This window comes from Pseudoliparis swirei, chromosome 7 (genome assembly GCF_029220125.1).
Source record: "Pseudoliparis swirei isolate HS2019 ecotype Mariana Trench chromosome 7, NWPU_hadal_v1, whole genome shotgun sequence".
NCBI lineage: Eukaryota > Metazoa > Chordata > Actinopteri > Perciformes > Liparidae > Pseudoliparis > Pseudoliparis swirei.
In genome coordinates this window covers 20,573,061-20,596,584 of record NC_079394.1, presented here as the reverse complement: position 1 = coordinate 20,596,584, position 23,524 = coordinate 20,573,061, and the positions used below count along the sequence as shown (strand labels likewise).

At 42.0% G+C, this 23,524-nt stretch overlaps 1 protein-coding gene across 1 annotated transcript in view; it reads right to left on the bottom strand.

The window, feature by feature from the left end:
• Window positions 1-23,524, bottom strand: part of ntrk2a (neurotrophic tyrosine kinase, receptor, type 2a) — a 78,480-nt gene that overhangs the window by 5,304 nt on the left and 49,652 nt on the right. The window contains exons 14-18 of the mRNA XM_056418847.1: window positions 20,886-21,071; window positions 10,514-10,644; window positions 5,766-5,938; window positions 5,328-5,483; window positions 4,748-4,838 (exon numbers count right to left, since the gene is read on the bottom strand). Coding sequence (XP_056274822.1) covers window positions 4,748-4,838; window positions 5,328-5,483; window positions 5,766-5,938; window positions 10,514-10,644; window positions 20,886-21,071 — 737 coding nt within the window. The remainder of the gene's footprint in view (window positions 1-4,747; window positions 4,839-5,327; window positions 5,484-5,765; window positions 5,939-10,513; window positions 10,645-20,885; window positions 21,072-23,524) is intronic.

The following is a 23,524-nucleotide window of genomic DNA, read 5'->3' as shown; positions in this document are numbered from 1 at the left end:
GCCCTCTGTGTTGCTATGGAAACAAAAACTCTTTCCAAGAGAGAGAGCGAGAGTGTGTGTGTGTGTGTGTGTGTGTGTGTGTGCTGCTGTTAATTAAGAAATATGTGGTTATCCAAGGATGTTGACGAGGAAAGATGTTTTCCATTGATAAATCAGATCATTTATAGCATGCTGTAACATGAGAATAACAACATGAGTTTTGAATTGGACAATAATCATGCTAATCATCGAAGTCGAGAGGAGTTAGGGCGGATGAGGAAACCTCATATTGTTAGCGACACTACTTTAACCTTCACGCTATAAATTAGCGAGTAGTTTTCCTGCTTATATTTCCAACTTTAAAAGCCGGAAGCACTTTCCTGCAAAAACTTGGCTAAAGATTTTGTTTCTTTGCTTGTTTTTCTCTCCACTTTTACATCGATTTACTATCTATATGGTCTGGTGACTTTATGCGTGTCCTAAAGGGATCGTGGGCAGTCCAGTATCATCCTAGCATTGATGTGTTATGTTTGTCCACGTGCAGACTCACTGCTGCACAAGATAACTGCTCCACTCCGGCTTCTCGTTAAGACGCTGTTTGTCTGTGCTGGTCGGGGCTCAGAGATGGGTTTTAAGAGGGAACAAAAACACTCATGCCAAATTACTCTGCACTGATTGTTTAGCTTGGCTTTGTTTCCTGTGTTTTCCTACAGTTAAGTTCCTTTCAGCAACATCCCTCCCCAACTGCAGGCTGCAAGGAGAGGCTCAAGGTTTAAGTCGAGGCTTTCTGTCTGTCTTTCTGAAGCGCCCGTCAGACTCAACGTGTAACAAGGGTATTACTGACGTCACCAGAGCCCCTACGGTTCACTGCCTCTGCTTCTATTTCCCTACACACGCACACAAGCACACGCACACACACACACACACACACACACACACACACACACACACACACACACACACACACACACACACACACACACACACACACACACATAAAAGGGCTCTGATTCCTCTATGACTCATCTTTGCTCCTCTCTGACGCAAGAGCATGACTGGGTCTCTAAACTACCCCCCCCCCCTCCCAATCCCCCTCCACACACACACAGAAACACACACACACACACACACACACCTCTGTCTCTCCGGGATGCTGAAACATGGCTGGATCCCTGTGTTGTTCCTCCCACCATGCTGTACCTCTCTTCTTCTTTGCTGTTTTCTCCCTGTCTATCTACATTTCTTACATTGCTGTTTCTTGGTCTCTGTGGATGTGTACAGCTGCAGTATTTTGTTGTTGTGTTGTTGTCTTGTACACTGTATACAGGCTGCCTTGCCTTAGACCTCTCCTCTGCCACCTCAGCATGTGTTTGTTGCTTTATAGCTCTATTACTGCCTTTTCTCCTTTTGTGTATTTATTTGTGTCTTGTTTTCTCCCTCTCTGGCCTCCCACCCCTTTCTCTCTCTATCTCTCTTTTCCAGTTATTTCTCTCCTTTCATCTCAGTGCCACCCTCCCTCCTGCCTCCGTCTCCCGCACTTCCATCTACCCCCACCCCACCCCACCCCCTTTCTCCTCTAGTACTGCCTCAGCATACTAAACAGAAGTTCTCTGATTACTTTTCTTCCTGAGAAACGTTGGATACAACTCGGAGGCTCTCCGCCACTGCCTTCGCCGGTTGCCATGACGACAGCCTCAGCGCATAGCGTTATTGAACAGTTAGAGGAAGGAAGCGGGAGCGGAGGGGGTTGCTGTGCGTCTTCACATAGGAATAGTACAAAAGAGACCATTATCTTTTTTGTCCCATCTTTAATTTGATGCCAAATGACAACTAGTTATTTCAAATGTAATCTTTACCGTGTTAAAAAAAGACCCAATGAAAAGTAAATGTTCCATCTGCTCAGGACACCATGTACAGACTGATTGTGGCCATGTGGGACCTTGTATGCTTGACCTTTTCAACAATATGTTGTACTTGTGGGGGAACTAATTAAAATAGAGTTAGCAAATTGGAAAATATAAATGTAATCTAGACTGAACTTCTTTTCCGAATGAAGTTAAAACGATTTTTTAAATTTATTTCTTCCACTATGCTGAGCATTTTTTCCAGGCTGTTAAACTGCTTTTCCATCCAGTAATGTTCCAGTTATCTGGGGCCGGATCACAAGACAGCAGGCCGACCTGCAGGCACGGTGATCAGATACCCGAAGCCCCTCAGCAGGCCCTTTTCGATGCTCTAAGTACCCTCCGGATTTCTGAGCTCCTCAGCCGATCTCTCGGGCTGAACCCAGTCATCGTACGAAGGAAGCTCATTGCAGAGCTCAATCTGCAATATCATTCTTTTGGTCATTACCCAAAGCTCATGACCAAAGGTAGGGGTCTGTACGTAGATGAACCGGAACATCTAAAGTTATGCCCCATAGCTCAGCTTCATCTTCACAACAATGGTCCTCTACGATGACTGCATGCCTGTCGACGCCGGACCAAACCGTCTTTTCATTCTCACTTATGAACAAGACCTTGAGGTACTTGAACCCCTTGACTTGGGCTTGTGACTCACTCCCAACTTAGAGAGTGCAGTCCATTATTGGCATAAGACAATGGGCCCAGACAGACTAATGGTACTGACTCGCATCCCGACCCCTTCACCCCAGTGCATGCTCGAGGTCACTGTCTGATTGAGCCAACAGGACCACATCAATAGAAACAACAAAGACATCATTCTGAGCTCCCTAAACCGGACATTCTGCTTCCTTGGAATCCTGTCCATGAAAATCCCAAATGAACATCTCTCTTGCTGCCGAAGAGCTTTTTGATTACAACCGTGACCTCTGCCAGGGATATGAATTTGTCTTTGCGGGAGTCTTCAAACTCTTCTTGTTCTTGCCCCCTTTTCCAAGTGCTACAACTCTTATAGGGTCAGTGAATTGCTTTTGGTCCAGCCTCTTCCCTGGGACCACTTTGCTTTGGGAGACCCTACCAGGAGCTATTGCTCCCGACATCACAGCTCCCAGGGTTACTGGAGCACACAAACCCCTCCCCCCCCCCATGTTACGGTGGTAATTCCCTGCATAGATTTCTACATAAAAAGTAAAATGCATTGATCAATCCCATTACTGAACTAGAACGGGCACTCGGTAGAGCGCGTACCTTCGCCGCAGGCACTTTTTTGGTCCCTTTTCATGACCTTGACCTTTATCCGATCGATCCCAAAATCTAAGCAAATGGTTCCCGGATAATAGCCAATTATCCCACCAAATTTCATGCGATTCAGTTTAATACTTTTTGAGTTTTGCGAATAACACACACACATACAAATAAATAAATAAATACTTCCGCATTCTCAGAATGCGAAGGTAATTATACATCCATCATGGCCCACATATCATTGCTATCTTTCAGAATGGTATACTCTTTCTCTCTTTTTCCCTCCTTCTCAGAGTTTTCTGTCACTGTCATTTCTGTCAGTTTGTCACAGTGGACGGGAAAGGGCAGGAACACAATGGACAGTCGCTATCAATCCATCAGTACGATTTATTCGATTCTGGCCTTTTGGAAAGGTGACAGATTGCTGTACGGTAAAGGAAAAACCCCACAGCCCTCTCAGCTGTCTCTCATACCCCTGAGTTATCTTGACACTCATAGCGTGGCTGCTAAATGTACCTGCAACACACAAACACAAATACTATATCATATACTATAATATCCTAGTTTTAATTGCGCTGCTTGTTGTAGAGAAACCCCTTACTACACCAACCTGGGATGGTTCCTGCAGTGTGAAAATATCTGTACAAATACTGGAATATAAAACCAACTATTCACATGTTGTGGTTTGGACTTTGATTAACACAAGTACCACAAATATAAAATGTTTTCATGAATACATTTTTCGACTAACCAGACTATGTGCAGTTGGTAGACACATTCCTGTCTTTGTTTCATTGTATAAGTAAACAATTTTAGAAATGTTGTTTCATACCTTTCTCAAAAGAGTAGATGTTAAGGTCACAAACTAAACATTTTCAAAAACAAATCAGCAGAAAATATTTTTCTCATATCTCCAGGTTCACATTTCATATTTGTATAAAGTCTTCAGTACACAAAATAGCAAACACAAGTATGGCAGTGAACATACAGTATAACAGTTTTTAAACAAAATTATATATATATATATATACATTTAATATATGAATATAATGAATATAATTCATTAGATGTAATATTTGATATGCATAATATTTTAAAACTTAAATTACGTTGTCATTCATTATTAACCAAAAAGCATCAGATATGATCAATATAGCCTCTTTATGAGAGGTTATGACTTTTTCTTTAATTTCTATTCTTTCTATTTCATTGTCATAAATAGCACATTCAATTATATTGCAATACAGCTGTCTGCTCTGATGGTCTCTGGTAAACGAACAGCAGCTACACAAAATGAACACCTGAATAGTGAATGCATTTTTTTGTAAAGCAAATTTACAACGAATGGTGTATATCAGCCCTCAGTGGCAGAACAATTCTGCAGTATTTACCCAAACAAAAATCCCTTATTTTACACAAAGTGTGACCTAATAAGCATGTAACCTAACCCCCCTCCCTTATACTCAATTACTACATGTTAGGTTCGGTGTCACTGCTCCAGCTGCACTGTAACTTCACCAGAGTCCGTCAATCATGTTCATGCAGGGGAGGAGCAGAGAGGGACTCATGCAGTAGGGAGATTTAGGCTAAAAGAAGGGCCATAAAAAGATATCGACACATACACCTACCCTGTAGTAGTCAGTACTGTAGATATCTCTGGACATGCCAAAGTCCCCAATCTTTACCAGCAGGTTCTCGCCCACCAGGCAATTCCTGTTGGACAACAGAGATAACAAATAACAAACTTAGAAACAACAAGAAGTTGTGGCGAGATTCATTTGGATATAATAGCTTGAGTTACATTGTTTTTAATTGTTATGGTGTTGTTTCATCACACGAGAATCATTAAATCAGTTACTCACTCAATGTAGAAAAGAATCCATCAGTCAATCACGATTGATAGTTGTTGTTTGACAGAATATACATTCATGTTTTCTATTCTAGCTTCATAAATTATATCCAAATGAAAGAATTTACAAGTGTATCATTGCCATAAACATCAATTTAAAAGGACACAAGGGAAACATTAACAGGTATTTCAATTTCATTAAATTGGCACATATTTTTCACTGTTATTATCTGTTATTCCTTAAATGTAGAAGGGTCTGAATACATGTCCCTGTTTAAAGGATATTTACTGTTCATTGAGGCCATACAAATAAGCAGTGAGAAGCAAATGAAGTCATGGAGTATGTGACAAACCTCGTGGCCAGGTCGCGATGCACAAAGTGCTGCGAGGCCAGGTAGACCATGCCAGATGCTATCTGCTGGGCGATGTGCAGCATCTGAGACGGGGTCAGCTCCACAGGTCTGGTGTTCTGGCCCTCTGACATCAGAACTGCATCCGGACCGTGAGCCCTGCAAGGGAAGAGGTGGGAAGTTGTCCCGTGAGCCCAGTTATTGTTTGTTGAAGTCATGTAACAGTGTCGGTAACTATCAGCCTTGCATCAACCATGCACAATAATGCATACCCCTCTAAGAGAGAAGTCTGAGATGGACTCTTTTAAAATGGCAAGGACATTACTATTGCACAATCTGCTTTGTCTTTTGACCCCTCTGTTGTCATGATGCCATTTTATAAAAAATCGAATCCTTCAGAAGCCATCTGACGTTTTGATGTATTGAAGAAAAGAGCCGTGCCTGAGGAACTTGTTGAGGTCTCCATGTTTCATGTACTCGAACACCATGATGAGGGGGTTGCTCTCCACACAGACCCCGTAGAAAGTGACAATGTGTTCATGTTGAAGGTTGGTCAGCAGCTCAGCCTCGCGGTGGAAATCCTTCCTGGCATTTTCACTGGCCTCTTTAAGAGTCTGCAAACACACAGAAGTGACATTTTAATACACTGACACATTAAAACGTCCCACATTATGCCACGTACTCTATTGCCAATTAGTCATCTTCACAGTACACCCAGTCTGCTCCAATTTCTTGGCTGATGTCCACTAGAAAAGAAAAGTGAATGTCTTGCCTTGTAAAAGTGAGTTACAGCAAGAGTGTAAAATAAAATTCAAGGCACTGAGTAAAGACTGATGACAATGGCAGAGCAGGAACAAATGATATATTAATCTAAGCCATTACAATGTACGACACGGTTTACATTCATTATATTCCCTTTGAAACTAATATTTTCTCCCTTCCGTGAATCAGGGAATCTGTCAGGGAGGTTCTCTAATGCAAGCATCTGTGTAAGAAACATAAAAGTGAGAGAGTGAGAGAGGCAGAAAAGGAAAGTGATACGAGGTCTGTATTCATTTCACATCAAAAGAAGAAAAATATAGAATATTCCTCTTGTCCTACATGAATAATTGATTGTCTTCCTACAGTATATGATATTGGATATATGTTTGCTTTTCACCTTGCGCGCGTGTGTGTGTGTTTGTGTGTGTGTGTGTGTGTGTCTGTTAATGTCCTAAAATCACAGATAGAAGCTCCCATTACAAATATAGGTTTAAAGGACAAGGAGAAGTCACTAAGAAATCTCAAGGAGACGGAAATGACCCGCGACCTTTCAGCTGAATCGCTGAGATACCGGAAAATATGACAGACTGTAACTCCACCCACCTATTTAGTCAACCAATCATGTGTCATGATCAAAATGAGGCTTGGTCATGTACATTGCACGCTGTCATAGGATACAACATGATGATATGTATGGATACTGTATTAAAGCCTACACTCCAATCTCAGTTTGAAATGTGATGTTGGATGCGTTAAGAAAAATTGGGTTTGGCTTTCCTCTACACCTCTATTTTAGTTAAACCTTCCAGTTTCTTTTTATGTGACGAAATCTGTTATGGGGGTTCTCAAAAAGTAAGAGAACCCCGCCTGATTACAAAGAGATGATACCGTATCCATAAAGACTTTAGACATTGTAATTGATGGCTTTATTTAAGATCCATTTTTGAAGGCAGTATTTTGCACTTTGATTATATACTGTATTAATAGTAATTTAAATAAGTTTCTAACTTTCTAAGAAGACAGCAGATGTAGGTGTACATTAAGCAAGAAGACAGACCAATGTCCACATGATTAGAGGTCAAATGATCAACTGGAGGCGTCTTCTTCAAGAAGCTAAAACGACAAAACAAGTTCCTAGAAGGAAAGAAAACAACAAACACAATCTAGCGACCTTTGTTCTTATTGGGGAATGATTCAATAACTGTTAATCAATCTATCTACACATTTTAAACCTTTACAAAGAGTGACCTATTAAAAGGGGCACTACAATAATATAGGTCAACCATGACAAGTTATTAATATTCACATTTGACCGATTTGAACTCCCACTATGTGAGCTGTATGTAGCTTACACCGTGTGCTCCTGGACCAAGAACATCTGGATATATATTTAAGAAAAACGTTCTTTCCAGGCAACCGCAAACATTGAGCAAAACCATATTTATTGAAATAAATACATTCAGAGACTTTTCTGTGAGGCAGAAACATCTCGCTGCAGTATCACTTGTAACGCTCTAAGTCTCTGAACTCAATGCTGCATTCATTCCCAGGCTATAAGTCATAATATTGCACTGTTAGTCATCCAGTCTGCCCACATTCAGGACCCTGCACTAATACAAGCAATCAACAACCTCTCGCCCAGGAAGATAGTGACTCACATTTACATGTGCGAAGGCAACATTACTGAGAGTGCTAGGTTCTCATGATTGATGGCATCCAGGAGTGTAAGCGTGCATATGGGCATCTGCATGTGTTACAGTGTGTCTGTGGTTGATGGCTGCTCAGTGTATGATATACAGTAACAGTGAAACTCGCTTCTGTGTCATGGCCGACTGGCTGATTGATAGCCAACCCTTAAACCAGGACCATTAAGGTCTATTTGTGAGTGTAGGTTATTTTGATGTTGTGTACATGTTTCTCTAATGTAGCATGCATGACAGAGTACAACTTAAGTACATTATGAATGATGCTTGAATGCACTGACACATCTTGTAGCTGCTTTATGTACAATATTGATACGTATATCCATAGAAATGTTAGAAGTTTAAGTGAAATTCCACAAAGTTGGCAAAAGAAGAAACAAGTCAGTGTGTTGCAAACTTTGCCAAGAAGATGTGTCTATATTTTATTGTCCTATGCTAACTGTACTAATTTTACGAATATAATTGTACTAATTTACTAATAATATGGCATCTATAAGACTTTAAATGGGAGCATTTTGATTGCCTCTCAATGGCTCTCAACATAGTGGCGACTATGCCGGAGGTGTGCAGCTAACAGTGCAAACAGTGCTTACTTTGTATACTAAGGCAAACGTGCTGAAAGAGCAAACAGTGATTAAAAAAGGGAGGGTGGGGTCTACACTCACGTCACTGCGCTGCAGTTTTGGAAGCCGGCATCCGCTGTAACGGCCGTTTGAGAGGTGAGCTAGCCGGTGAAACACGCTCACATGCACTAAAAACACTTGTTGCTGGCTCGGCTTTGTCAACAAAGCAAGAAGCCCAGATAACAACACACACAGAGGGAGAGTGACTTCATTCTCTGCTCACGTAGACATTACTCCACTGTATCTTTATATAACTAATCTTTTTTATGCTATATTAGTGCTCTGAATCCTGTATACAGTATATATATATATGTGTGTGTGTGTGTGTATATATATATATATATATATGTATATATATATAAATAGTTACTTAATTACATTTCTATAACAATGGCCATCAACAACGATGTTGCAAAAAATTAAGTAAGTTCAGATAACAGTTTATTAGTTTGATGTACTCAAACGTCATGTTGTAACATTTGGTTTTAGTTATCAAAGTTCCGAGCAATCTGCCACTGAGATATCTCCTTTTTCTATTTGTTTGCGGTGCTCCCATTATTCAAAAACACCTCACGTTGAACAGCTGGATTACTGTACATTCTACCAAAGAAATGGCCCCTTTTAGCTTGTTTTATAAGTTGGATGAACCAACCCTTTTAATCAAGAAGAAGTCAATGACAATGCCATCATGACAAATGTGTTTCCACCAGCTTTCATCCTGTCTCCTCTTTGTTGATGCAGCAACAGGGAGGAGGAGGAGGAGGAAAAGACAACTGGAGAGAAACGGTGAGTCATACCAGTGGACAAAAAGACGAAGACGTAAAGAGCAAGAAGATTGTGCTGTAAGCAGGTGGCACATTAGCTAATTGGAAAGAAATCCGATGAATTGTTATAGTTAAATCAATGAAGTTACTCTCGTGACTAAATGATTCATCTACATGCAACCACACCTATGGCATTTGTGCAAGTTGATTGCTAATAACATAATGTTGTTCCAGAGTTGACATACTGTACAGCAACACACGGCATCTTGTTCTACAGTCAAGAATTGTGCTTCCGTGGGAATTTCAGGTACATATTTTACTGAGAGCTCAGACTGAGCTCAAACTAAGCTGGCAGCAAATATCCGCGGGCCAGCAAGTGGTTTAGAGAAAAGAAGAAGGTGGAGGATTTGAGGAGAGGAAAGTAGTTAGAAGAACGGCTGCAGAGGAGAAAGGAAAAGTACTGCAGGTGAGAGGTAGAGGTGAGGCATGGCAGACAGAGGAAGTGGGGACAGAAAGAGCGAGGGGGGGGGGGGGGGGGGGTCTCTTACAGGTCATGTATTGTTAATGAGAAGATCTCCCCCAATAAGATCGTGTTTCACCGCAGACCAGGAGAAAAAGCATCCTTGATGGAGAGAGAGATGCATGAACGGAAATATGTGATGGGAGGAAGCTCCCTGCTAAACCGTTCAATTTGACCCAGGAAGTCAGTGGTTTGAGTGTAATTCCACCTTTCGCTGTGAGAAACAAAAAATCTCTACGGAGGACCTGCTCACAATGGCAGAGGAAACAGAGGCGAGGAGATGGCACACACGGAGTCGTCTAACGTATACGTTTCAGAAACCCAAGATTATCTGCTGAAAACTGTAAATATATGTTTAAAAAACAATCTAAATCATATGTATTGTCACACAGCAAAGCCCACAGTGATATTCAGCCTCAGCAGCTATATAGAAGCCAATAACTTCAGCTCCAATGTCAATATCGTTATTTTGGTGCCACCAATCATTCTGTAGAGGCAAAGGTTTTCAAAATATCTTCAATCTAGACCCATCATAATTTGAAACACCTTCTTTTTTAATGCACACTGAAAGGTGTTTCATTTCTTTTGGCAGAGAAAATCTGTCCTTCCATGTCTAAGTTTGTGTTTTGTTCAAAGTGATCGAGTGGTTCTTCACTTACACTAATAATCTCACATTTTAAGGACAATAGAAAATAGACCATGAAAACTAATTCTGGCGTCCTGGGACTCTTAAACAGTAGGACCATATCCAGTTGTTTTAAACTGTGTTTCTTGCAGTAAAGAAAGTGAAAATAAGACCAGCAGGCCCCCAGATTACCTTGACAGCCACCAGTATCTTCTCCTGGTCAGGGGAGAGGTTGTAACACTCGGCCAGGAAGACTTTTCCGAAGGCTCCCTCTCCCAGCTCTCTCTTCAGCACGATGTTGTGTCTCTTAATGTGCTGGACGACTGGAAGAAGAGGAAAGACGAGGAGAAAGAGAAGAGTTCTTTTTAAAAGGTGGCCATCTTGGTTTTGAAACATTATGGATGTTAGTTCACACAAGGTCACAACAACAAGATGCCTGACATTGTGACACATTAAATAAACGTCAATCATTGAATTTTGGAACATCCTTGAATTTTTTTTTTTTATTGCATGTCTGTCTGAAGGATTGTACCACAATGAGACTAAACTACAAAACATAAGAATATGAAAGGAAATACACATTATGGTGGAGAGGTATCTTCTAAAGCTGCAAGGTGAGCTTATATGTGAGCTTTTATACATTATTTGTAATGGTTTTTTTCTGTAGTTATACGCACATTTCATCCAGTTTTTACTCAAATGTAGATCTTAAAAACGTGTCTCTTTCCCTGTTTCATGTCAGGTTGACAAACCTGCTCTCTGTTGCTAAGTAACAACTGATTTCTTTGAGAATGTTGCTTTTTACCGTGGCGGTAATACATAATTATGTTCTGCAGAACAAGGTGCCCTTACAACAACCTCGCTAAGCCCATGTGCAACTGTCTAGATGCAAGAAAACACATATTACCCTAAATATAACACATGCACTCAGGTACTTCTTGAACACACACACACACACACACACACAAACACAGAGGACACCAAGAGCTGAGATTTATCTGTGATGTGATTAAGAGGTGCATTTGAAGAAAAGCTGTCCACTCAGAATATCACATTAAAGCCCAGCTAGACTCCCAGAAGCTGCATCGATCTGCACTGTGAGCTGCCGAGGTCCACCATAACCCAATATGATCGAGACAGAGAAAGATTGTCAAAAGCATCTAAGATTGTGATGGAGAGCACACACCACGCAACATGTGTGTGTGAGGCTTTGCACTGTATACATGTTTCCTACAAATGATGTCTACTTACTACTAATTTGTTTTGCCAGATGCATTATGGGATAAAAATGAACAATTATGTTCTGAGACCACGCCTTTTCTAATGTAGCAAATGTTGCCTATATATATATATATATATACACACACACTGAATATACCACTGTTATTTTGGACTTTATTAATTGTGCTAATTATATATTTTTTAGCACTTTTGATGAATTCATACATTTACATGTGAGTTGTTACGAAATGATTTGCTCTTTTTGTCACGATGCGTCACGGATGTCGCAGCGAGAGCGGACGCAAATGCCGACATAACTACAAAAAACAATATTTAATTTCAAACTACTAACAGGACGACAAAAACGCGCACCAAACAGTCCTGTAAGGGTCTGTTCTGTGTGTACTCTGTGTCTACTCTTTCTACTCTGTCACGCCGACGTCACGGGTAGCGAGGTACAGGAGCTCATGTGCAGAGGAATCGAGGAGTCAGTGTAAATAAACAAAAAGGCGCTCTTTAATGAGGCAAACGTTTCCAGACAAAAAACAACAAAGTCCAAAGAGGGGCAGGCAGAGAATCGGGGTTCAGGGCAGGCAGGCAGGCAGGGTCAAAACAGGCAGGATCAGGTCAACGCACGAAACACAGGACGACGGAAAAAAGACAAAAATCCAGCAACAGACAAGGGAAAGAGTGGCACAATATATAGGAGGGAAAACAGGTGTACGACATGGAAACAGGTGTATGACATGAGACATTAACGAGACAAGAGTGGCTGAGGGCAGGTGCAGGGAATGACACAATCAAGGAAACAGAGGCGACACAGAGAAGACACAGTAGACACCGAGGAGACAGAGTAGAAAGAGTAGACACAGAGTAGACACAGAGTACACACAGAGTACACACAGAATACACACAGACCCTTACACTTTTGCTATTTTAAGAGTCATTTCATTTCCTACCTGCTGTTGTTTTGTGGGGGACAGGTGTGAGTCTAACAGTCTCAGTGTCACGGAAGTCTGCTGTGAACAAGTGAATCCAAATTTGCGGTACACTGTTTTGTCGTGTAGGTGTTGTTTGAAGAAGATTATCTAAAGAGGGACCCACAGGCCAGAAGGACTGCCTAGTTGCATTCCCATCTTTATCCTCGGCATCAGCCCCAAAGAAAGTGGGGGATCCAAGTCAGACGCACAGGTGCATGCTAGATCTGGTGAATCACGGCTGTTCCTCCAGGTGACTGAGGAAGTAGCTTCAGTGAGGAGTGTGAGGCCTTTCTGCTGTTTGCCACAATAATCCTTGATGTGGCTGCAAAGCCTCATTCAGCTCCAAGTGTGTGAGAGCGTTGAGGAGCGCAGTGTGACTGTGAGGCTGATTGGACTTTTCATTGGAAATGATGGAAGCAGAGAAGTTGAACCCGGACCAGATTTCGGAGGACTCCGCGGTGCGCTTATACGCTCACAAAGCTGCTGACAAAGGTGAGCACAGCAACACACGCATGTACTCTGATGATTGGAACTCATTGGATGAGAACGTTGCTAGGCAACGTTGCGCACGTGTGCGTGCATTACACAGTGTGCAGAAATGTGATGCTTGGTTTGCTTGTTAGTGGCTGCAGCTGCTGTGGAGTTTTTATTGCTGACCTCTGTGCTGCCTGTTCTGGTAGTGTTTTATTCGACTGTTTATTCTATGAGAAGTGTCATGTTCTTACATTACTGCACCTGTGTTTGATTGTCTAAGTCCTGCTTTTCTATAACTCTAGTAATGTTAAACTCAGGAAGGCTGTTGTGTAATAAATTATCAATTGTGTACACATGCTGCAAAGGGTCGTTTTTAAAATAGGAACGTATTACTTGTTTGGAAATGTGTGTGTTGACACACACTTTATTTTGTAGCCTAAATACAGTTTTTAAAATAATAGACTTTTTGTTTAGCTGAAGTTATTGGCTCCTATATAGCTGCTGAGGCTGAACATCACTGTGGGCTTTGCTGTGTACAAGTGTGACAATACATTTAATTTACAGTTTCCAGCAGATCATTTTGGGTTTCTAAGTACTTTTTACTTGTTCATGAATAAAATGTCTTGAAATGTAACATAAGGAAAACACATGAAATAGCTTCTCACCAAAAAATGTGAAGATACGTGCAAATTAGGTTAAATATAATGTTTAAAAAAGAACGGTTAGAAGCGTTATCACTGTGGCTTAAACTCAGTATTTTTATAGAAGTATATGTTTAATATACATTACATATATTCAAAGACATCAGCAGCACACAATTCTCTATGCAGCAGTAGCACCCAATAAACCCATATACCCACAAGCCAACTATACCCACTATTTAACCATCTAATAACCTCACCGCACCATTTCCTGCCGTGGTTGTGTAATAAACGTTCACCCATGAAAACGCCTCGCACCACTTCTCCTTAATTAACACCCTCAAATAGGAAATAAATTGATGTGTGCAGACCAATGCTTCCCCGATCGCTTTTCTTTCTTTGGCAGGAAGATTTGGTGTTTTTTTCGTTTCTTTTTAAATTTGCCTCTTTCGTGACATTCATAATGTCTCATTTTTGCATTAATATATTCCAGAATCTTCTAGAATTGCATCGCACAGCAATCAAGAACTTTCAAAATCAAGTTATTTTTTAATTATGGCCTCATATTGCTCATGATTTCTGCTTTTCAGCTGTCTTCCTTTGCCAATTATTCACTCCTTCCAGCCTGCTTTCATTATTTAACTGTATCTCTTTGTGCAGTGCTACACATCACACATCTTCTTAATCAGTGTCCTTAATTAAGATCTACAGAAATATTATTCCCCATTTACCAAAATGTACACTCTCGCTCTGATGTTTTTCTAAATTACTACCGATTTTCCCTCATTTAGCATCCATCCATCCAGTCTCATTATCTTACTCTCACTTTTCTTATTTAGCATCCCGCTGCTCCATCATTTATTTCTCCCTATCTGCTGAACTTATCACTTTTTAATCAACATCCTCTAAACATTAACATCCAGGCACACGTTCTTCCTCCGTTCTGTTGCTCCATCACTCTTTTCTCATCACTTGTTCATGCCGGCGCTGACAACATTAACATCAAGAGGAATAATATTTCCCATCAACCTCCTCTCCCATATTCTTCCATCTGTCCTTTCCCCTGGTGCTCCGATCTCTCCACATTTCCCAAAACAGCCACCCCTCATACCTATCCTCCTCAATCAGCATCGTAGAAACAACTAAATAAGTGAATGTCTCGGGAAATAATCATTCCACCTATTCCCATCTGCCTCTTCTTCCCCATCTCCTTCCCTCATCTGCCCAACAGTCTTTCCATGACCCTGGATGCTAATATAAAACCGTTTGAGAATTGTCTGTTTGGTAGTTTGAACTAAGCAATGTGATATGTCAAAGAGACAATCGTGTTGAACAGATGCTTTGAAAACGGAGCCAACAGAGACGTCAACTCTTTTCTCTGAATTCCTCACGCAGTTCACATCATGACTCATATTTCCTTTTCACTCTTTCTACTCAGCCAAGGCTCCCAACTGCATGCCATCCTATCAGGTGTAGCAAATTGTGACCTCAATGTTCATAAGCTTAGTGTGTATGTGAGTGTGTGTCTGTGCATATGGGTGTTTTCATTTATTGTATGCACATGTTGACGCGTGAATAACATTTTCCAGAACAATGTTAATCCTCTTTCCCTGGATACAGAAAAATACAAACCCCAGACGATTCCAACGCAGCAAATCGTCTGGAAAGATTGAGAGATACTGTAGACAAAGCCAAGAAAGAGGAACGTGTAGCTTCACAAAGATGAAGAAAGATTAATCTCTTCTTCCAAAGAGGTGTTCTGGAAAGAAATATGTAATCTGATACTAAGCCTAGGGGGAAAAAGCGACAATTATTCTAGTCAAAGTTCAGTTGAAGGAGTAATGTCAGACTAATGTCCTCAAATGATCCATTTAATAAAACTTGAAGAGTTAAATTAATAAATAAAACATGGAAAAATACAAAATTCTTAAAAGCTGACCCTCTTTTTTGATGGGGTTGTTTTGGGGAATTGAATTAATGCCTTTAGCCTTTCTAAAATCATCCCTACTGCAGTTGCTTGAGACATTCAGTAGCCATGTAATGAACATGTAATGAACATGTAATGAACATGTGGGGTTACAGAAACAGGTACACAGTAGTTCCATCCCATGCAAGTCCATGGGGGATTTACTATGAGTCTTTCAAAATGCATGCAACACGCTTTCCAACCCCACTTGCTCCTCTGAGGTCTTTATTGGTAATGAGGCGTTAACTTCAGATGTAAGCTGCACAAGTGAAGCTGTGCGACACAGTTAACAGATCCATCATCTCTGCTGAGTCACTGTTGCTTGGCTGCTGCCAGGAAGAGGCCTGTGCCATCTTTCAAGTCAAAGCGTGTGTTCAATAAGACAGGCCACAAGCTGGTTAAGACCAATGTTAAAGAAGAGTTCAGTTCGTGGCCTGCAACTCAATGCCACTTTGCCAAACTGTCTCCATCAAAGGCGGTTCCTCGGGTTGGAAGAGGAGTGCCAAATAATCGGTCAGATACTTTCAGTATTCATGCCGCCGGTCTGCGAGTCAAAGAAGCTCACAGAGTAACAGTTGTAATGGAAGCAATATATTAAAGAAAAAACAAAACACACACACACACATACTGTACATACGCAGCTGTACGTTATTGACTTTCATTGATCCTCAGAGCTTTCATTCTTGTCTCTTTCGGCTGTAAATCCCGGTCAATCTTTTAGTAATAATGCATAACCAAAGAGGTCAAGGTCCAATCTCTCCCATTATTATATCCCAACTGTGCCCTCAAAGATAAGAGCGTGCACACACACACACACACACACACATACTTAGTGTGTGTCTGTGCATATGGGTGTGCCCTCAAAAAATAAAGCGCACACACACACACATGTGGTTCCATAATGTACTGCAACGCAAGGCCAAAGCCTGCAGAAGCTTTTATTACTTGCAATAATCCCTAATGTCATGTTGATGGACCGGGTCAATAGGTGTGTGCTCTGTCCGTCTATTGACTGTTGTCTCTTTCTGTTCTCCTCAGGTTTCTCTTTTCTTCTATTTCTGTTTGTCTCTGTCTCCTTTGTACTTTCTTTGACCACTTCCTCTTTGCCCTTTTGTTCTTGTTGTGTTGCCACTATGTACCTGTAGCGCTGTCAAAGGAACTTACCCGGCACACAGACTCCTGCACGCTTGCAACCGTCAGCTCTTAAAATGTGTGTTCATGAATTAATTTCTGAATGGGCTCTTAACCTATAGGGCACACACACACACACACAGACTTTACATTTCCACTTCCCTCTCTAGAATTGACAGCTCATCATCAGCAGCTCCAAGGTCATTGCCATGACATCGGGAACAATGTTGCCATGGTAACCACCGTGGATGACAAAGGACAGTCGCTTTAGTACATTGCTCATAATGGGTTGATAAGCATTAGCTAACCCAGTTCATTTAGGCTCCACGTGAAGATAAGTGGACTTTTACTCACATGTGGCGTCTTGAGGCTGTTCGTGCCCTGAAGTACTGAGGGTTTCTATCACCGGGATCTTGGTCATGCCAATGATTACAGCGTCTAGGGCCCATCTCTGAAGATGAAGGAGTGTTGCTGCCATTAGAGACGTGGTGAAGAGGAGGCGAGTCGTCATCGTTACTGATCACAAGATGGTCCTGAGAGAGGAGAGAAAGAGGGAGTTCGGTTATTTTGACAATGCGTTTCCTCGTGAGACGTCCTCGGTGCACATGGCGGCCTCGCTAATGGTAGGAAGACACGAGAGAATGATTAAGTTATTAAGCAGAGATTGAAGAGATGAGATCATAAAACAGAGAGGTTAAGCTGTTATTATCGATCACAATATTCATCTAGGAGGAGAGCGAGATCAGTTATATTCATAAACTTAGAGTTTAAAGATACAACATGGACTGTCACGTGTGTATTCATGTGTTTTAGCAACACTAATCCCCTTTAAGTGTTCAGTGACTTGTGAAATGGTGAAGAGACTCAAAACAAAGCTCAAATTGTGATCATTGAATTCGGGTCAAGTACGGTTTGTTACTATGTGCAATCTAACACAGGCTTCACCCTTAATTTGGGCTATACGAGTTTTCAGTAAGCAGAGACAAGCTGAGACACCTCTCCCAACTCCTTTACAGTGTCGGATTTCGGTTGTATTACGAAACCTCAATTTGAAAAGGATGCATAGTGCAACAAACAAAAAGCAGAGTTATGGGGCAAAGTTGAACCTGGCAACCAACAAGAGGCTGCGTGGCAGGCAACATGGAACAAATGAAGTCCTTGACCAACCTCTCAAGCATTTACTGACAATCGAGGTGAGGGCTACGGGTCTCCAGTCATTCAGGCAGGTTACCTTGGGGTGTTTGGGGACAGGCACAATGGTGGACATCTTGAAGCTCTCAGGAACAACAGCCTGGGACAGGGAGAGGTTGAAGATGTCTCAAGACTCCTGCCAACTGGTCTGCACATGCTCTGAGGCGCGCCCGGGATGTGGTCGGGACCTGCTGCCTTCCGGATGTCCACCCGCTTGAAGGCTCTGCGCACGTCGGCCTCTGAGATGATCAGCAGGCTGGTCTCCTCGGGCGGCGCTGCCTTGGCGGGCTGCCGTTCACGCCGAACCGAGCGAAGAATGTATTTAGCTCGCCTGGGAGGGAGGTAGAGGAGTTCTCTTCACCGCTGGTTCTCCCTCTGAAGTCCGTGATTGTCTGTAGCCCCTTCCACACACCTCTCACGTCATGGCTCTTGAGCTTCTCCTCCACCTTGTTCCTGAACTCCCGCTGGCAGAGCCGATGGTCTTACGGAGGTCGTGGCGGGCTCTTTGTATTCCGCCATATTCCCGGAGTCAGGCGGTGTTACGCGTGCCGAGTGCAGCGCGAACATCGCCATTTATCCACGGTTTCTGGTTGGGATAAATCCGAACCGACTTGGTAGGAACAACGTCATCTATGCATTTCTTGATGAACCCGGTGACTGAGGACGCGTACTCACTGACGTTGTTGTCCGACGCGACCCTGAACATATCCCAGTCCGCACGGTCAAAACAGTCCTGTAGCATAGACTCGATTGGTCCGACCAGCGTTGCACTTCCTTCACAGCGATTGGTTGCTGCTGCCTCTGCCTGTAGGCGGGGAGTAGTTGGATGGAGCGGTGGTCCGATTTGCCGAACGGTGGGCGGAGGAGGGCTTTGTATCCATCCCGGAAGGGAGTGTAGCAGTGGTCAAGAATCCGCTCCCCCCTCGTGTTGCTTTTTATGTGTTGGTAGAACTTCGGGAGAACTTTCTTCAGGTTCGCTTTGTTGAAGTCCCCCGCCACAATGAAAGCAGCCTCGGGGTGCATATGGGTGTTTTCATTTATTGTATGCACATGTTGACGCGTGAATAACATTTTCCAGAACAATGTTAATCCTCTTTCCCTGGATACAGAAAAATACAAACCCCAGACGATTCCAACGCAGCAAATCGTCTGGAAAGATTGAGAGATACTGTAGACAAAGCCAAGAAAGAGGAACGTGTAGCTTCACAAAGATGAAGAAAGATTAATCTCTTCTTCCAAAGAGGTGTTCTGGAAAGAAATATGTAATCTGATACTAAGCTTAGGGGGAAAAAGCGACAATTATTCTAGTCAAAGTTCAGTTGAAGGAGTAATGTCAGACTAATGTCCTCAAATGATCCATTTTATAAAACTTGAAGAGTTAAATTAATAAATAAAACATGGAAAAATACAAAATTCTTAAAAGCTGACCCTCTTTTTTGATGGGGTTGTTTTGGGGAATTGAATTTATGCCTTTAGCCTTTCTAAAATCATCCCTACTGCAGTTGCTTGACACATTCAGTAGCCATGTAATGAACATGTAATGAACATGTAATGAACATGTGGGGTTACAGAAACAGGTACACAGTAGTTCCATCCCATGCAAGTCCATGGGGGATTTACTATGAGTCTTTCAAAATGCATGCAACACGCTCTCCAACCCCACTTGCTCCTCTGAGGTCTTTATTGGTAATGAGGCGTTAACTTCAGATGTAAGCTGCACAAGTGAAGCTGTGCGACACAGTTAACAGATCCATCATCTCTGCTGAGTCACTGTTGCTTGGCTGCTGCCAGGAAGAGGCCTGTGCCATCTTTCAAGTCAAAGCGTGTGTTCAATAAGACAGGCCACAAGCTGGTTAAGACCAATGTTAAAGAAGAGTTCAGTTCGTGGCCTGCAACTCAATGCCACTTTGCCAAACTGTCTCCATCAAAGGCGGTTCCTCGGGTTGGAAGAGGAGTGCCAAATAATCGGTCAGATACTTTCAGTATTCATGCCGCCGGTCTGCGAGTCAAAGAAGCTCACAGAGTAACAGTTGTAATGGAAGCAATATATTAAAGAAAAAACAAAACACACACACACACATACTGTACATACGCAGCTGTACGTTATTGACTTTCATTGATCCTCAGAGCTTTCATTCTTGTCTCTTTCGGCTGTAAATCCCGGTCAATCTTTTAGTAATAATGCATAACCAAAGAGGTCAAGGTCCAATCTCTCCCATTATTATATCCCAACTGTGCCCTCAAAGATAAGAGCGTGCACACACACACACACACACACACACACATACTTAGTGTGTGTCTGTGCATATGGGTGTGCCCTCAAAAATAGGAGCGCACACACACACACATGTGGTTCCATAATGTACTGCAACGCAAGGCCAAAGCCTGCAGAAGCTTTTATTACTTGCCAATAATCCTAATGTCATGTTGATGGACCGGGTCAATATGGTGTGTGCTCTCTGTCCGTCTATTTGACTGTTGTCTCTTTCTGTTCTCCTCAGGTTTCTCTTTTCTTCTATTTCTGTTTGTCTCTGTCTCCTTTGTACTTTCTTTGACCACTTCCTCTTTGCCCTTTTGTCTCTTGTTGTGTTGCCACTATGTACCTGTAGCGCTGTCAAAGGAACTTCTACCCGGCACACAGACTCCTGCACGTTTGGCAACCGTCAGCTCTTAAAATGTGTGTTCATGAATTAATTTCTGAATGGGCTCATGCTTAACCTATGGGGCACACACACACACACACAGACTTTACATTTCCCACTTCCCTCTCAGAATTGACAGCTCATCATCAGCAGCTCCAAGGTCATTGCCATGACATCGGGAACAATGTTGCCATGGTAACCACCGTGGATGACAAAAGGACAGTCGCCTTGAGTACATTGCTCATAATGGGTTGATAAGCATTCGTTAACCCAGTTCATTTAGGCTCCACATGAAAGATAAGTGGACTTTTTACTCACATGTGGCCGTCTTGAGGCTGTTCGTGCTCCTGAAGTACTGAGGGTTTTCTATCACCGGGATCTTGGTCATGCCAATGATTACCGCGTCAGGGCCCATCTCTGAAGATGAAGGAGTGTTGCTGCCATTAGAGACGTGGTGAAGAGGAGAGGCCGAGTCGTCATCGTTACTGATCACCGAAGATGGTCCTGAGAGAGGAGAGAAAGAGGGAGTTCGGTTATTTTGACAATGCGTTCCTGCGTGTGAGACGTCTCGGTGCACATGGCGGCCTCGCTAATGGTAGGAAGACACGAGAGAATGAATTAAGTTATTAAGCAGAGATTGAAGAGATGAGATCATAAAACAGAGAGGTTAAGCTGTTATTATCGATCACAATATTCATCTAGGAGGAGAGCGAGACATCAGTTATATTCATAAACTTAGAGTTTAAAAGATACAACATGGACTGTCACGTGTGTATTCATGTGTTTTAGCAACACTAATCCCCCTTTAAGTGTTCAGTGACTTGTGAAATGGTGAAGAGACTCAAAACAAAGCTCAAATTGTGATCATTGAATTCGGGTCAAGTACGGTTTGTTACTATCATGCAATCTAACACAGGCTTCACCCTTAATTTGGGCTATACGAGTTTTCAGTAAGCAGAGACAAGCTGAGACACCCTCTCCCAACTCCTTTACAGTGTCGGATTTCGGTTATGTTACGAAACCTTCAATTTGAAAAGGATGCATAGTGCAACAAACAAAAAAAGCAGAGTTATGGGGCAAAAAGTTGAACCTGGCAACCAACAAGAGGCTGCGGTGGTTTGGCCAAAGCATATTTGCTGTCTCCTTCTTTGAGACTCTATTTCTACTGTTTACTCAAGGATTAAAATAGTTGCCGCCATGGTAACTTTCCAAATATTATAATCTCTGTTGTTAGTAGCCATAAGCAATTAATGTCACTCCAACTAAACTGAACCAACATGATTGTATTTCCTTTTCACGATACTCCACAGCACTTGTCACATGACTGAAGGCAGGCTGTCTGGACACCCATTGTGTTTCAAACTGGCTTCCACCTCATCGAAACCTCTTGATATGCAGAAGGTGGAGGGCTGACTGCATGATCCCCATAGCACTGGCCAACACTCACACATCTTAATGTGCAAACAGCACTGTAAGAAGTCCGAGGGCCGACAGTAGCACGTGCCAAGGTGAGACGACTGTAGGTAGAATGAGTGGATGAGGAGGGAGCAGCTCCCATAACGCTGACTTGATTCTTCTTGTTTGGATAAGAACAAACTTACAAATTTCCATGTGTGAAAAATAGGTGACTAACAGTCCTATTAGAGGGCTACGTCTGCAGAGTAACACGGGATACTATGTCAACAGTGTTGTTTTCATGTTTGAGGGCTGAGTTATTGTTTTTTAAGTCAAGCTCTGCATCATTTAATGATGAAGTCGAGGAAAGAAGGCAAAGAAAGAGTATTTCTACAGCGCTGCATGTCATCTCGGAACCTGGTGCAACAAAGATCTACAGAGAATAAGCTTTTCTGTCACTTTTTCAGTTAGAAAACACTAAATATTATGGCTTAATGATTTCGATAATAATTATAATTGACTGATGTTGTAACTGCAACATTATTCTATTTTTAATTAAAAACCATATTAGGCTACATACCTTGACAAACCTGAACTACTTTTAATTCCTGGGAAGGGCTCTCCAACCCACGAGCCGACTAGCACTTTCAACAACGTTGTCAGCCCCGACTGGGGGTGACACTCGGCAGTCAACTCTCTCTGACTGCCAACATTAGAGCAACAACACGTTCCCGTCTACATCCAGGATACGTCACAGCTCAGCACGATCACTCTACTCGGCATCTACCAATCGACTTTCTAACTCCATCACTTCGAGCTAATCACTCGACAACATCCAGACTGTGTGTCCTGGCTCCTCATTGGTGGAACGAGCTCCCCACTGACACCAGGGCAGAAGAAAGTCTCTAAACTAAAAACACATCTTTTCCGACTATACCTTGAAAAATAGATTAGCAATGCAGTGGCACTTGAATGGCACTTACTTGTGGTATCACTCATAGTATCACTTATGGTATAAATGTATGGTATCACCTATGGTATTACTTATGGTATCACTTATGGTATTACTTATGGTATCACTTATGGTATCACTCATGGTATTACTCATGGTATCACTTATGGTATTACTCATGGTATTACTTATGGTATTACTCATGGTATCACTTATGGTATTACTCATGGTATTACTTATGGTATCACTCATGGTATTACTCATGGTATTACTTATGGTATTACTCATGGTATCACTTATGGTATCACTTATGGTATTACTCATGGTATTACTTATGGTATCACTTATGGTATCACTCATGGTATTACTTATGGTATCACTCATGGTATTACTCATGGTATTACTTACGGTATCACTTATGGTATTACTCATGGTATTACTTATGGTATCACTTATGGTATCACTCATGGTATCACTTATGGTATCACTTATGGTCTCACTTATGGTATTACTCATGGTATTACTTATGGTATTACTCATGGTATTACTGATGGTATTACTTATGGTATTACTCATGGTATTACTTATGGTATTACTCATGGTATTACTT